Here is a 13182-nt window from a genome sequence, read left to right on the forward strand (position 1 = left end):
AAATAAATAAATAAATAAATAAAATAATACATACAAAGTCCCTCCACCCACAAAGCCATTTAGTAAATGTCCAACCCTCCTCCTTCAAGATAATCTATTCATAACTGTACCAAAAGTATGGAATCATAGGTTGCTGAATTTTAAAATATCCATCAGAATCCCCATCTTCTGGTAAGAATCACAGCAATACAATACCCTGATAAAGTACCTGGCATGAAGTGTACGCTCCATTAATGTTACTGAACTCACATGAATTATTATGTCCAACACTACTTGGTTAATTGTGGCAGCTTGGACTACACTGGTGAGAGACTGGGTCTTTCCACTATCTTGTGTACTCTCCCTAGTTTAAGTCATCTAATTAGTGATAAAACTATATACTTATTCATACTCTCTAGCACAAATTAAGGGTTATAATAAGATGTTATCATAATTTAAGCTTTTCTGTGGCTAAGGAAGTAGGGTTAGGCAAAGAGAAGAAGCCACTCCCTTTTTGTCAAACCCAAAGGTGAATTACTTTAAGAAAAATACTACACAATATGGAGCTACCTTAAAGAGATACAAGTAGAATTACCATTTGATCCAGCAATCCCATTACTGGACATCTACCCAAAAGAACAAAAGGTACTCTATAAAAAAGACACCTGCACCCTAATGTTTATAGCAGCACAATTCACAATTGCAAAGATGTGGAAACAACCCAAGTGCCCATCAATACATCAGTGGATTGATAAAATGTGGTATATGTATACCATGGAGTACTATTCAGCTTTAACAAACAATGGTGATATAGAACCTCTTGTATTCTCCTGGATAGAGCTGGAACACATTCTACTAAGTGAAGTATCCCAAGAATGGAAAAATAAGCACCACATCTATTCACCAGCAAATTGGTTTCAATGATCAACACATAAGTGCATATATAAGAATAATGTTTATTGGGTGTTGGGCGGGGGGAGGAGGGAGGAGAGGACGGGTATATGCATACCTAACGAGTGCGATGCGCACCATCGGGGGATGGACATGCTTGAAGTTCTGATGGGCGGGGGGGCAAGGGCAGCATACGTAACCTAAACATCTGTACCCCTATGATATGCTGAAATAAAAAAAAAAAGAAAGAAAAATACTACACATTGAATACACACCTGCAGGTACAACTGCATGTGCTTAGTTGAAATACACATGAAACACCTCTAAGACACAGTAAGTCAACTCACAGACGCTGAATGACAAGTAGAAAGCAGGTTTTAAAATGTCTGAAAATTGCAGCTTCAGCGCTTTTGCAACACCTGCTTTTACGATCTGTCACGTGAAGCAAAGAGGCAGAACCAAACTGCACTACTAGGGCCACACAACCATCCACAGGCTGGGTACACAAACTGCTCTTATAATCATATAATCAAGCAAAAGCGGGCAAACCGGCCAAGGAGGCCTTCACCTAACTTTCTTCCAGATGGCAAACGCGGTACCGAGACAAGGCAAAGGCGGTGTGCAGGTAGCCAACCAAAAACAATTAACTAGGGATTCTGCAGGTAGCCAACCCAAAACAATTAACTAGGGATTCTGACATCCCAAAGGTCCTCTGCATCCTTACTCTTTCCGGAATGTCATCCCATGAAATAGCGTTTGTATGCCACAGAACCCTGCCGCCCCTCACATCCCAAGGGACAGGACTGGTCATCTCCTTCCGTAGACCCCGAAGCAGTGACTCAATTATTTCCATAATGTAGACTCCATTACATCTGTTAAGTTTCTGGAACACGTGATTTCAGGGAGCAAACTCGCTACAAGCAGATTAAACAACACTCTTAACACATTTCTCTGTGTCCTGCCACACTTGGATCCAAACACTCCCCAGGGAGGGGCTGAACGTCACCAGTTTTGGATCACACTCGTTCGAATCGCCCTGAGGAGGTGAGCGACTCCCGCCCGGCTCTCCGCCGGCAGCTCTTACCCATTTGTCCAAGGGGACCTGGGCGAGGGACCCGGTCCCCTGGTATAGGTCCAGGCTGAGCTGCTCCAGGCTCAGCTTCTCCTGCAGGAAGTGGCCCAAGTACCTCTGCAGGAGGTACCGACAGGCCCTCTTCTTGATAGACTCGGAAAACGGCCACGGCATGGTGAGGGCTGGCAGCTAGGCTGGCTGGACCTGCGGGCGGCGACGGCTCCGGCCTCGCGGCCGAGGCTCCGGCTCCAGGCCGCGACGGTTGCGCCTCGGGTTCCGGCCGGTGTCCCCAGGCCGCGGCAGGGCCTAAGCCCGGGGCGTCCCCTCCATGCCCGCTCGGCGGCAGGCGTCCCTCAGGGCGACCCCATCGCTCGCGCCGTGCCGCTCGCGCGAGGCCTGGCGGGGTCGAGACGCGGAGGGGTCCCTGTTGCCCGAGTCCGGGGGCGTCCGAGGAGATCCTAGTCGGCACAGAGAGAGGGTGCAAGGGAGCGCGAAAGGGGGCGACAGGGGCTGAGGCAGAGGCAGAGGCAGACACAGCCACCGCTGCCGCGGGACGAACTTGTTGTCATCCGCGGGGCGCGCTCCCGATTCTGGGGACGCTACGCTCCCGGCGCGTTCGTGAGCCCCAGACTCTTTGCGCGCGGCCGGGCGCCGGCGGAAGTGACGCCATACTGGAGGCCGAGGGAGGCGGGAAGAAGGGCCGGGACGCGAGCAGTTCCGGCTCCGAGGGGCGGGCGAGGGCGGGGAGGGAGGAGGCGGCGCCGCGGGTCGGCTCCAGTCGCCTCTGGAGGGAGGAAGAAGAGGACGCGGGGCTCGCAGGTAAGCGGACGGCGGGCCGGCTGCGGCGAGCGGGCGGCAGCCGAGAGGGGCTCGAGGGCGGGCGGGACGTGGGGCGCTCCGGACGGGCACGCGACGCAGCGGGCTGGGTCGTGAGGGGCGACGGCTGAAGGGGCCCCGCACCCGGACTGAGAGGGGTCTGGGGGCGGGTCCGGTGTGGGTTCTGTCGGACCCCTGCCCCCCGGAAACGGACACTCGGGGCGCCGCCGGCTCCACGGGGAGGACTGGAGCCCCTCTCGAGCATCTCCGCCCGCTCCCGAATATCGACCTGTGCCCATTGTCAGCAAGTTGTCCGTCCCCCGCCTCATTCAGGTATTGTTTGAAAGCTTCCTCTTCGTTACTGTTGGTCTTAGCGGTCTGTGCAGTTTACAGAGCGCTTCTTGCATACGCTTTCTTAATCCTTGGTGTGCTACACCAGCGACCAGGAAACTTGGGTTTTCGAGGCATTTGTGGGCAAAACTGCTTTCTCTGATAAATGCCAGAGCCTCCTGACCCCGCAGGCACCTCCGTGAAGTACTTGCGCTGCTCTGGCAATCTGCGCAATCGTATTTCTGCCTTTTGGGAGGCAACTCCTGCAGAGGCGGAGCCGGCTCTTAAGTTAGTCCACCTCTGAAGGCCTGAGTGCCGGTGTTCTGTGGCCCCGGAAGCCAGATGTCCTGGGTTAGAATCCTGGCACTGACACTTATTAACCAGGCCACCTTGAACCGGCCGCTGCCCTCTGAGCCCACGTCACCTCTTTTGCCAAGCGTGAGCGGATTAATATCTTATGTCCGAGGATTGTTAGGAACATTAAATGAGCAGGGCATGAACCTAAACAGTCCTGGACAGAGCCCTGAAACGTACAGCTGAGCTGCTTAATTAAAGAAAGTGAATTAAGACGACCAGTTTAAAGAGGTAAATATTTACTGTCTTGATAACTGTTTCACGAATGGTTTAGAAATACTAATATAGCCCAAAATGTTGACAGATGGAGAAAGATCCGACTCCCCTTTCCACAACCACTTTTTCATTTTAGAACCAGTGTGCTCTCCAGTATGTGTAATTGCTTGGATTGTTGATGCCCCTCATTCTTTGCAGACTTATCCCACGTATTCTCAGTAACTTCAGTGCCCTTGCAGTTCATTCGTTCAAAAATACTTTTTAAGTGTCTGTTAAATGAAAGTAACTACAGTTGATGATGTGAAAAGTGTAAAGAAGAATCAGGCAAAACCTTCAAGGCATGTATATTCTAATGTGGAACGTTCATTCATTTATTCAGTAAATATTTATTAATTGCCTGCTATGTGCCAGGGACTATTCTGGGTCCTGGGGATACAGCAGTGAACACACAAGTTCCTTTCTTCGTGGAGCTTACATTTTATTAAAGGGAAGGGAAACAGCAATCAAGTAAATAATATGCTATATGGTGATAAGTGCTGTAGGAGAAAAATAATGCAATATAAAAAGACTGGAGATGGGAGAGAGAGGAGGGATTTGCCATTTTTATATAGAGTGGTAAGAAAAGGTCTCTCTTATTTAATAAGATGACGTTTTAGCAAAGACTTGGAGAAAGCTAGGAAGCAAGGCACATGTATACCTGGAAAAGTTGTTTTCCAAGCATGGGAAGAGCAAGTGTAAGGCTCTGACACAGGAGGATGCTTGGTGAGTTCAAGGAACATCAGGAGGGAGTGAAGGACAGAGTAGAAGCTCAGTGGGGGAGTGGAGAGGGAGCAGGTCCTGTAGGGCCTAGTAAGCTGTTTTAAGGACTTTGGCTTTTACTCTGGGTGAGATGGGTTTGAGGAGAAGAGTGACATAATCTGGCCTAAATTTTTATAGGGTCATGCTGACTGCTGTGTTGAGAGTAGGCTGTTGTGGGGGTTGGAGGGCCAAAGGTGGAAACAGCAAAGACAGTTAGTTAGAAGGATGTTGCAACAATCCAGGCAAAACACAACAGTGGTTTGGACCAGAGTGGTAGCAGTGTAGATGATTACTAGCAGTTGGATTTCAGATTTACTTTGAAGATAGTAACGTGTGTTTGCAAATAATAATTATAATACTTGCCATAAAAGGAATATAAACAAAGTGATACGAAAAGTCAAAGGTGGGATCTCATCCAGCAAGGAATTAGCATAGGCTTTGGGAGGTTTGGACTGCACTTCTGACAAATAGATATGATTTGGACTTCTTTCAGTAACTTAAATAAGTAGTTTCCTTTGTATGTAGAATTACATTAAGACTGTCCATAGGATGCTTGCAATTTCAAATATCAAAAAGGAAAATAAAAATGGAAGATTTTGCAAAAACAGACATACTCTATTCAAAGTCTTAAGTGTGTTGCCTTGTACATTTTATGCTTTCTAGGAGAAATTCAGAATAAATGTTAAGGTTTAGGACGTGTCACTGTGATACCTTTAGCTCAAATAGGATACAAACTCATCCCAAGACACGGTGCTGTTTTTGTGTTTTATCAGAGTACTTACTACAAAATGTTAACACTTTTCATTGATTGAGGAAAATGAAAAGAATTACCTTTCCAAATACTGTCAACTCCTTAATAATTATATGAAGGAGTTTGAAGTGACAGGTTAGAAGCTATATACCAGAGACTAAATGGGTCATGTCAAAATAATTGTCCTTTAGAGAAATGCATGTTAACATGTGAGATAAAAGAAAAGCCAGTGAGATTTTGTTGACTTTTTTTAAGACTTATGCCTGAGGTGACAGGACTTTGTTGTCGGGGCTCCCATGTCCCGCAGCTCCTACCGGATAGTAGCAGCCCACCACCGTCTGTAACATAAAGAGCATCAAACTTGGAGTCAAACGGCTCGAGTTTCAGGGTCAGCACTTTCTTCTTTAAAGATACTTCTAAATGCTTTACTTTTAATATGTAATAATTAGCAGATAATATTTCTTGAGCTTATTATGTGTCCAGCACCATTTTAAGCACTTTCCATATATTTACTCGTTTAGTTCTCTCAATATCACTTTAAGATAGATTCCATTGTTAGCGTCACTTTAATGAGAAGGAATGTGTAACTGAGAGAGATTAAAACATCTGCCCCAAGTTGCAGAGTAAACTAAGTGACAGAGCTGAGATCATAGCCCCAGTCAGTCTGCTTGAGAGCCCATTAACCAGCACACCACACTGGCCATGTCTTGCTCATATTGAGAGGGTTTTCCAGATTGTAGTGCATGGTACAAATAAAAGTAATCATGATTAGGATACTGCATTCTAGCCCTCAACTGATTGTTGTAATGTCAACTGAACAGTCCAACTTTCTTCCAAAGTAAATATCTGTAATCTCTATACGGCTCTTGAAATCATCCTGGCACTATTCTTCTGTCAGGCTGTATGTAAGTCTTTCCGTGCCCATTCTTTTGTCGTCAAGGATGAAGCTGTTTTACATTGTGATGAAATAAAATGAAATGAGTAAATTGAGAAGTAGAGAATAGGACTGGTGGGGACAGGGGTGGGAATAACAAATAAAAATAAAAGAAGTAGAGAATAAAGGATTTAGTAATCAATATCTTAACCAGTTTCATGAATTCCTCCCAAAACACTAACATAGTCCAAAAATTATACCAACAGATGGAGAAAGAGCTGGTTCCTAAATAATTTATGTATGCTGTTTTAAGGAATCATTTTTGGAAACTATACGAGGTGATGCAATCCACCAGAAGAACTAATAGCAATTGGAAGATATTCCAATTTTTGAAGTCGCTGGCAACAGCATATTTTTCAGAATCTGGTATAAAACCAATTTAGAGTTTAAATGGAAAGCAATGAGGTTTCATATTATATCTCTTTGACATTGATTTGTTTTATGTTGGTTAGAATGTACTTTATTTAAATATAGTACCAAATAATCCTTATTAAACATTCAATTTTTGCATCTTTTCTTAGAATCTCACTTACAGTTTCTGGTTTTGAAGGAAAGGTTTACAGGGTTGTAGTGTTTCTGCTTATTACAATTTCAAAAACTCAAAGTAGCACTGTGTATTTCTTCACCCTGAGCTCCCTCCTTAATCAACAAAAGCACAATACAATTCTATTGGCTCGATTTATCATTACTAGGTTATATCAATGTATAAATGGAAAAATAGCCATTTTTACTTTAATTACAAATACTTTATATTTGTAATACTACAAATGAGTCTGATTTAAAACTTTTAATTTCAAATAAATATGTCTCAGAGCTATTCTAAACAGAGCCAATGTTACATGTTACAAAAAATAAAAACTAAACTAGGGTTTAGCTTTGCCTAAATTCTGAATGTTGCTAATTATAATTATTTTTACTCATCTTTCAAAACAGTTGTTTGAAACGCAGATAAATTCAGACCTCTTATTTTATTTGAAACTGATGCTCCCAGTTACTTTACCTATTTAATGATAGCCTGGCTTCTGAAAGAAAGTTGTTTCTGCTTCCTACACCCTGTACTTTCCAATATTTCACAATTTTTAAGTTGTTTTTTCTTATTGCAAACAATATATTTTCTTTTTACCATAGAAAAAATTAGAATATTAAAAAGCTAAAACTATCAATAATTATCTTAACTTTTAACAAGGAACAAAAGCATAACTGAAATAGAAACAGTTATAAAACTTAGAGAAATCCTAACTCAATACTCACCTACCACCCTTCTACCAGCCCCTGTCTCTACCTGTTAACTTTATACTACCAGACATAGTGCCTGGAATTTCCATCATGTTGAGTTAATTCCTTGGGCTAGGGCAGTACTTCTCAAACTTAGTTTTCACTCAGATACTCGTATCAGAGGCAAAGGAAACCCTAGAGGTATAGGAGTGTAACCTAAAGAGGACATGGCTTGAGACTTCCAAACAATTGTAGTTTTTTTCTTTAAAATTCTAGACAGTTTTGCAATATTTCGTAATATTGATACAATAATGGTGGTGTATATTTTCCAAGCGTGTCTACCATGTTCATCCTGTGGCTTTGTATACCCTTTGTAACAGAGCTGAGTACCACAGCTTCAGAAGCAGAGAGTTAAAATTTTTTCTGTGGTTATTCATTTGTAAAATATTTAATGAAGATGTGCTTTATGCCAGATAGTGTGCTGGTTATATAGATATCACAGGCCCCATCCTCATGGGCCTGTAGCAGTACAGACACAAAAATTATTTGCAATGAGATATAAGTACAGTAATACCAATACAGAGATATTATTAAGGAGGATAGAGTGATTTTACTCTATCTTGAGATCAGATAATTGAATCCTGAAATAGATGTGTCTGAGCTTAATTTTGAAGGATTAAAAGTCTTTACCGTATTGTCAGAATACATTTTTTTTTAAAGTTAAAAACATGAGTCTTGTATAAGCATATGGTAAGCCTGTGTCAAAAATGTATTTAATTCATTAATGAAGGAGCCAGCAAGATGGTAAACTTGATTCAGAGTAGTGTAGGAGAGACCAAAGTCAATGAAAGAAAAACTGATGAAATAGGATTGCAAAGTTAGCCAAGATAGAGTAACAGGGACCCTCCCCACCTTTAACAACAACAAAAAAGTGGACAAAAAATATATGAAACAATGGTTTTCAAGACTTTGGGCATCAGGTTATGTACAGCAATCCCTAAGAGGCAAGATACAAATGAGATGAGCCTATTTCCTCATTGTATTACCCAGAGAGGTTTCAGGTATGGCACCAAGAAGAAAAACCTAGGTAAAAAGCCCGCTGGTCTCCCTAAATTGAGGAGAAGGAGCTAGAAGTCCAGGAATGCCCAGACAGCTAGGACAGAGTACCAGAAAGTAGAGAGTTTCACAGAAAATGAAAGCTGTGGTTTTGCCTGTATAATGGGGCAAAATTAACCAGAAATTAAATACAGCTTTGGTACTGCCTAAAAAAGCCTGAATGTAAGACTTAGAAAGACCTAGCTGTTTTCAAATAACCTAACTATATCCCAGGACAATGCTCTGTAATATTTATAAGAATATAAAAATATCCATCACCAAATACACAATCAAAAGTTACAAGACATATGAAGCAGCAGAATATAAACTATAATGAGGAGAAAAATCTGTCAATCGAAACTAACCCAGAAATAACAATGAAATTAGTAGGCAGGACATTATAAGACTTATTGTAACTATTTTATATGCTTAAAAAGCTAGAGATTAAGCAAGTTAAGCAGAGACATGGAAAATATGTTTTAAAAAAAAGACCCAAAGAGAATAAATTAAATACAGCAGAAGAAAAGATTAGCAAACTTAAAGACATAGCAATAGAAACTATTCAAACACACACACAGAAAGAGACTAAAAAAATAAACAAAGCAATGAGGAATAGGACACCTTCACTTAGACTAACGTATGAAAATTAGAGTCCCCAGAGAGGGGAGGGACTGATAAGTGTTTGAAGAAATAATGGCCAAACATTTTCCAAATTTGTTGAAAGCATAAACCTATAGACGCAAGAATCTCAACAAACCCCAAGCAAAAGAAGCATGAAAAAAACTACACCAAGAGGAACAAAGGTAACAATAACATCAGATTTCTTATGGTAAACAATGCAAGCAAGATGATAGTTGAGAAATGTCTTTAAAGACTTCAAAGAAGAAAAATCTAACAGCCTAGGATTCTATACCCAGCAAAAGTATCTCTCAAAAATGAAGACGTACTCATGTTGAAAGAAGTTCTTCAGGCAGCAGGAAAATGATACAGATCATGTGTATAGATATAGATCAACATAAAGGAATAAGGAACACCAGAAATGGTAACTATATAAATATTTTTATTACCTAAATCTCTCTGAAAAATAATTGACTGTTTAAAGCAAAAATAATAACATGTATTATGAAGTTTCTAACTTATGTAGAAGTAAAATAATATGACAAAAACAACAAAGGCTATAGTACTGTCTTGTTAAGTTCTTATACATAAAGTATTATCAATTGAAGGTACATTATGATAAAAATGTATACTATAAACTCTAAAGCAACCACCAAAAACACACAACAAAAAAATATAGTTAATAAGCCACCAAAAGATATAAAATAGAATCCTAAAAAATGGTCAATCCAAAAGTAGGCAAAAAAAATAAGGAAAGGGAGTAAAGTACAGATGGGACAAATAGAAAACATATATCAAGATACTAAATTTAAACTCAACCATATCAATAATTACAGGAATCATATTAAATGTAAATGGTCTAAACACCCTGTCTTAGTCCGTTTTCTGTTGCTTGTAACAATACCTGAAACTATGTAAATTATAAAGGAAAGGAATTTATTTCTTCCAATTATGGAGAATGAGAAGTCCAAGGTCGAGGGGTTGTGTCCGGCAAGGGACTTCTTGCTGGTGGGCGACTCTGCATAGTCCCAAGGCAGTGACAGGCATCATATGGCAAGAAGGCTAAGAGTATTAGCTCAGGTCGCTCTTTCTCTTCTTATAAAGCCACCAGTCCCGCTCCCATGATAACCCATTAACCTGGATTAACGGATTAATCCATACATAAGGGCAGAGCCCTCATGATCCCATTCACCTCTTAAAGGCTCCTCCTGTCAATATTGCCACAATGGGGATTAAATTTCAACATGAGTTTTAGAGGGGACAAATATTCAAACTGTAGCACACCCTAATTAAAAGGTAGCAGTTGCCAGATTGGATTAAAAAGCAGGCCCAAAGTATATGCTGCCAATAAGAAACTTATTTTAAATATAAAGACATTGCTGTTTCTGTTCTCAAGACTTTAAAACAGCTTGCTATGCCAAAATAAAATTCCCCTGTCTAGGTGTCAGGGGAAGTCCCCTGTCAAATTGGGCCATCCCTACCTATCCTTGTATTTCAGCGAGGCTAGTCTCCTTATAGTTCCTGCCACACCTTGTGCAGACCCTTGCCTTTGCTTTGTTCCCAGTGCAGATTCCTTCACAACTCTCAAGACCTTTCTGCTTATCCATAACACTTTAACCGTGCTTATTCTAGACCAATTTTGACTGACCTGGTCCATGAGTCAACTGCATTGCAACTAACAATTATGTCATAGATCCTGGAATGTCAGAGCTCTTAGAACAGTAAAGAATTTCCTGTCCGTTCCCCTTATTATATAGGTGAGAACACCATGAGTCCAATGAGGTCATATGGTCAATCCCAGTTCATACAACTTTAGTGGTAGAGTTTGTAATAGGACCAAGGCTTATCATGGTTTTCTGTAATTACCTGCAACTCACAATTAAGTACATTTTTGGTTGTAATTATGGTGTATGGCACATTAATATTCATATAAATATTTCAAGTGCCTGTCTTATTTCCCAAATTAGAGTGTAAGCTACCAGGATACATCTTTAATTAGTATTCTAGCGCTTAGAAAAAATGCTGGATATATAGGTACACAGTGGATTATATTTGGATAATAAACAGAGTCCATATAAACAAGATTATAAAATGTAAGAAGTAGTGCAATAGTTTTTGCTATTTGAAACACTGTTGATTGATTCCCCTCCATAGAGTAGTTAGGATTCAATTGTTTCTCAATTTCCAAATTTTGCTACTCATATATAAAGTAAGTTTAATTCATTGCCTTTACATCTACTGAGCTTTTCAACCATAATATTAATATAAACTCAGTTTATTATACCATCTACAAGTGTTCACAGAGGTCTAAACCTGTGCTGTCTGATACAGTAGCCACTGGCTATTTACATTTAAATGAATGAAAATTAAATAAAATTTTAAATTCAATCCCTCCATCACACTAGCCAAACCTTAGGTGGCTAGTAGTTCCTGTATCGGATGGCACTGATAAAGAACACTTCATCACGGAAAGTTCTGTTCATCTGTAACTTCTTGTATGATGATAAATTATTTTGCCTACAGAAAGGGAAACCAAAGATTTTTTTACAGGAATCACATTGATGAATCAACCATTCTGGTAACCTGACAGCAGCTCTAATATGTCAATAGTATTAATAATTCTAGTAGTTGTCCCTTCACTAAAGTAGGCATGTATTTCTTCATCCTCAATGGCACCGACTTCCACAGGTACACAGATAATCCATTGAGAAGTAAGAAAATATATCTATATTTTGCACTTTCATGTCCTCACTTCCAAGATGACAAAGTAAAAAGGAACAACGTTTATGCCAAAAAGGGCCACGGCCACGTGCAGCATAGTCACTTCATGAACTGCGCCCGATGCATGCCCAAGGACAAAGCTTTTAAGTTTATCATTCAGAACATAGTAGAAGCTGCAGCTCTCAGGGACATTTCTGAAACAAATGTCTTCAACACCCGTGTGCCTCCCATGCTGTACGTGAGGCTACATTACTACATGAGTTGTGCCATTCACAGCAAGGTAGTCAGGAATCATTCTCGGGAAGCCAGCAAGGACCAAACACCTGATTTAGGCCTGCAGGTACTGCTCCACAATGAGGATCCCCATGTAAGGATCTGAGTCCTTAAGGACTAGAAAAAAACTATCCTCTGGGAAACCAGAATGGGCTCTGGCTGCATTTCTCTGTAAATCTCTTAACTCTCTTCTTTTTCCACTGAAAGCATTGTCCTTGGACTAGTATTCCCATCTCAAGATGGCTACCAGGAATAGCTGCGGCTGTGTACTCTGACTGAACTGTTCTGGATTAAAGTAACCGGGAAGAATTTTGTGTGTTGATTAGTTTAGAACAGTCTGTAATGGGATTGGAGTGAATCTCAGCCACATTGGTTGGTTACTTTACTTAATATGGGAAGGGGACATTATGATTGCCCTTGGAAAATCTGCATGATATTAGGGGAAAGGATATTAGTAAATAATCAAGAATCGGTTACAATCTACAAAAAATAAGTTGTAATAATACCTTAAAATAATAGCTAAAAATGTTAATTTGCATAGTGCTTCAATAATAAAATCTATCATTTTAATTTATATATATCTTCAAAAGTTCCAAATTTTATCTGTCAGTGAAAGTCATTTCACACAAAATGTTTTAAAAGTTCAGTCTTAGGAAAGGTATCTTCTCTTTTCTTTTTTTTTTTTGCAGTTTGGTGCTCATTATTACACAGCAACAGTTTGTGACCTACTTTACCAATCCATGAGGATTTCTTCCATTCTAGTACTAGATTCTTCATCCTTCAGCATCATTAAGGTCTTAATTGCAATGAATTAGACTCTTGCTTTAAAAACTTTATAAGCATCAGACCTTATGTTATGATCATTATTTCTGACATCTATAATTGAAGTACTTGATTACTTAAGCAAAATAAAGATGTTTGGTATTCATGATATCAAGATTCATAGTTGGCCGGATGCAGTGGCTCACGCCTGTAATCCTAGCTCTCTGGGAGGCCGAGGCAGGCGGATTGTTTGAGTTCAGGGGTTCGAAACCAGCCTGAGCAAGAGCAAGACCCCGTCTCTACTAAAAATAGAAAGAAATTAATTGGACAACTAAAAATATATATAGAAAAAATTAG

The 13182-nt window shown here is 40.5% G+C and overlaps 2 protein-coding genes across 3 annotated transcripts in view; one reads left to right on the forward strand and one right to left on the reverse strand.

Annotated features, from left to right (window-relative positions):
- Nucleotides 1–2522, reverse strand: part of ATG2B (autophagy related 2B) — a 69515-nt gene extending 66993 nt beyond the window's left edge. The window contains exon 1 of the mRNA XM_012650109.1: nucleotides 1955–2522. Coding sequence (XP_012505563.1) covers nucleotides 1955–2116 — 162 coding nt within the window. The 5' untranslated portion in view covers nucleotides 2117–2522. The remainder of the gene's footprint in view (nucleotides 1–1954) is intronic.
- Nucleotides 2523–3042: 520 nt separating this feature from the next.
- GSKIP (GSK3B interacting protein) overlaps nucleotides 3043–13182 on the forward strand; it is a 17461-nt gene continuing 7321 nt past the window's right edge. Inside the window, exon 1 of one of the 2 annotated variants that reach the window (XM_012650104.1) lies at nucleotides 3043–3091. The gene's annotated coding sequence lies outside the window, so the exon portion shown is untranslated. Of the gene's footprint in view, nucleotides 3092–3569; nucleotides 3674–13182 lie in introns of those variants that run through there. The other variant, XM_012650103.1, reaches the window with a different exon arrangement.

Source organism: Propithecus coquereli, unplaced genomic scaffold (assembly GCF_000956105.1).
Source record: "Propithecus coquereli isolate 6110/MARCELLA unplaced genomic scaffold, Pcoq_1.0 Scaffold310, whole genome shotgun sequence".
Taxonomy (NCBI): Eukaryota; Metazoa; Chordata; class Mammalia; order Primates; family Indriidae; genus Propithecus; species Propithecus coquereli.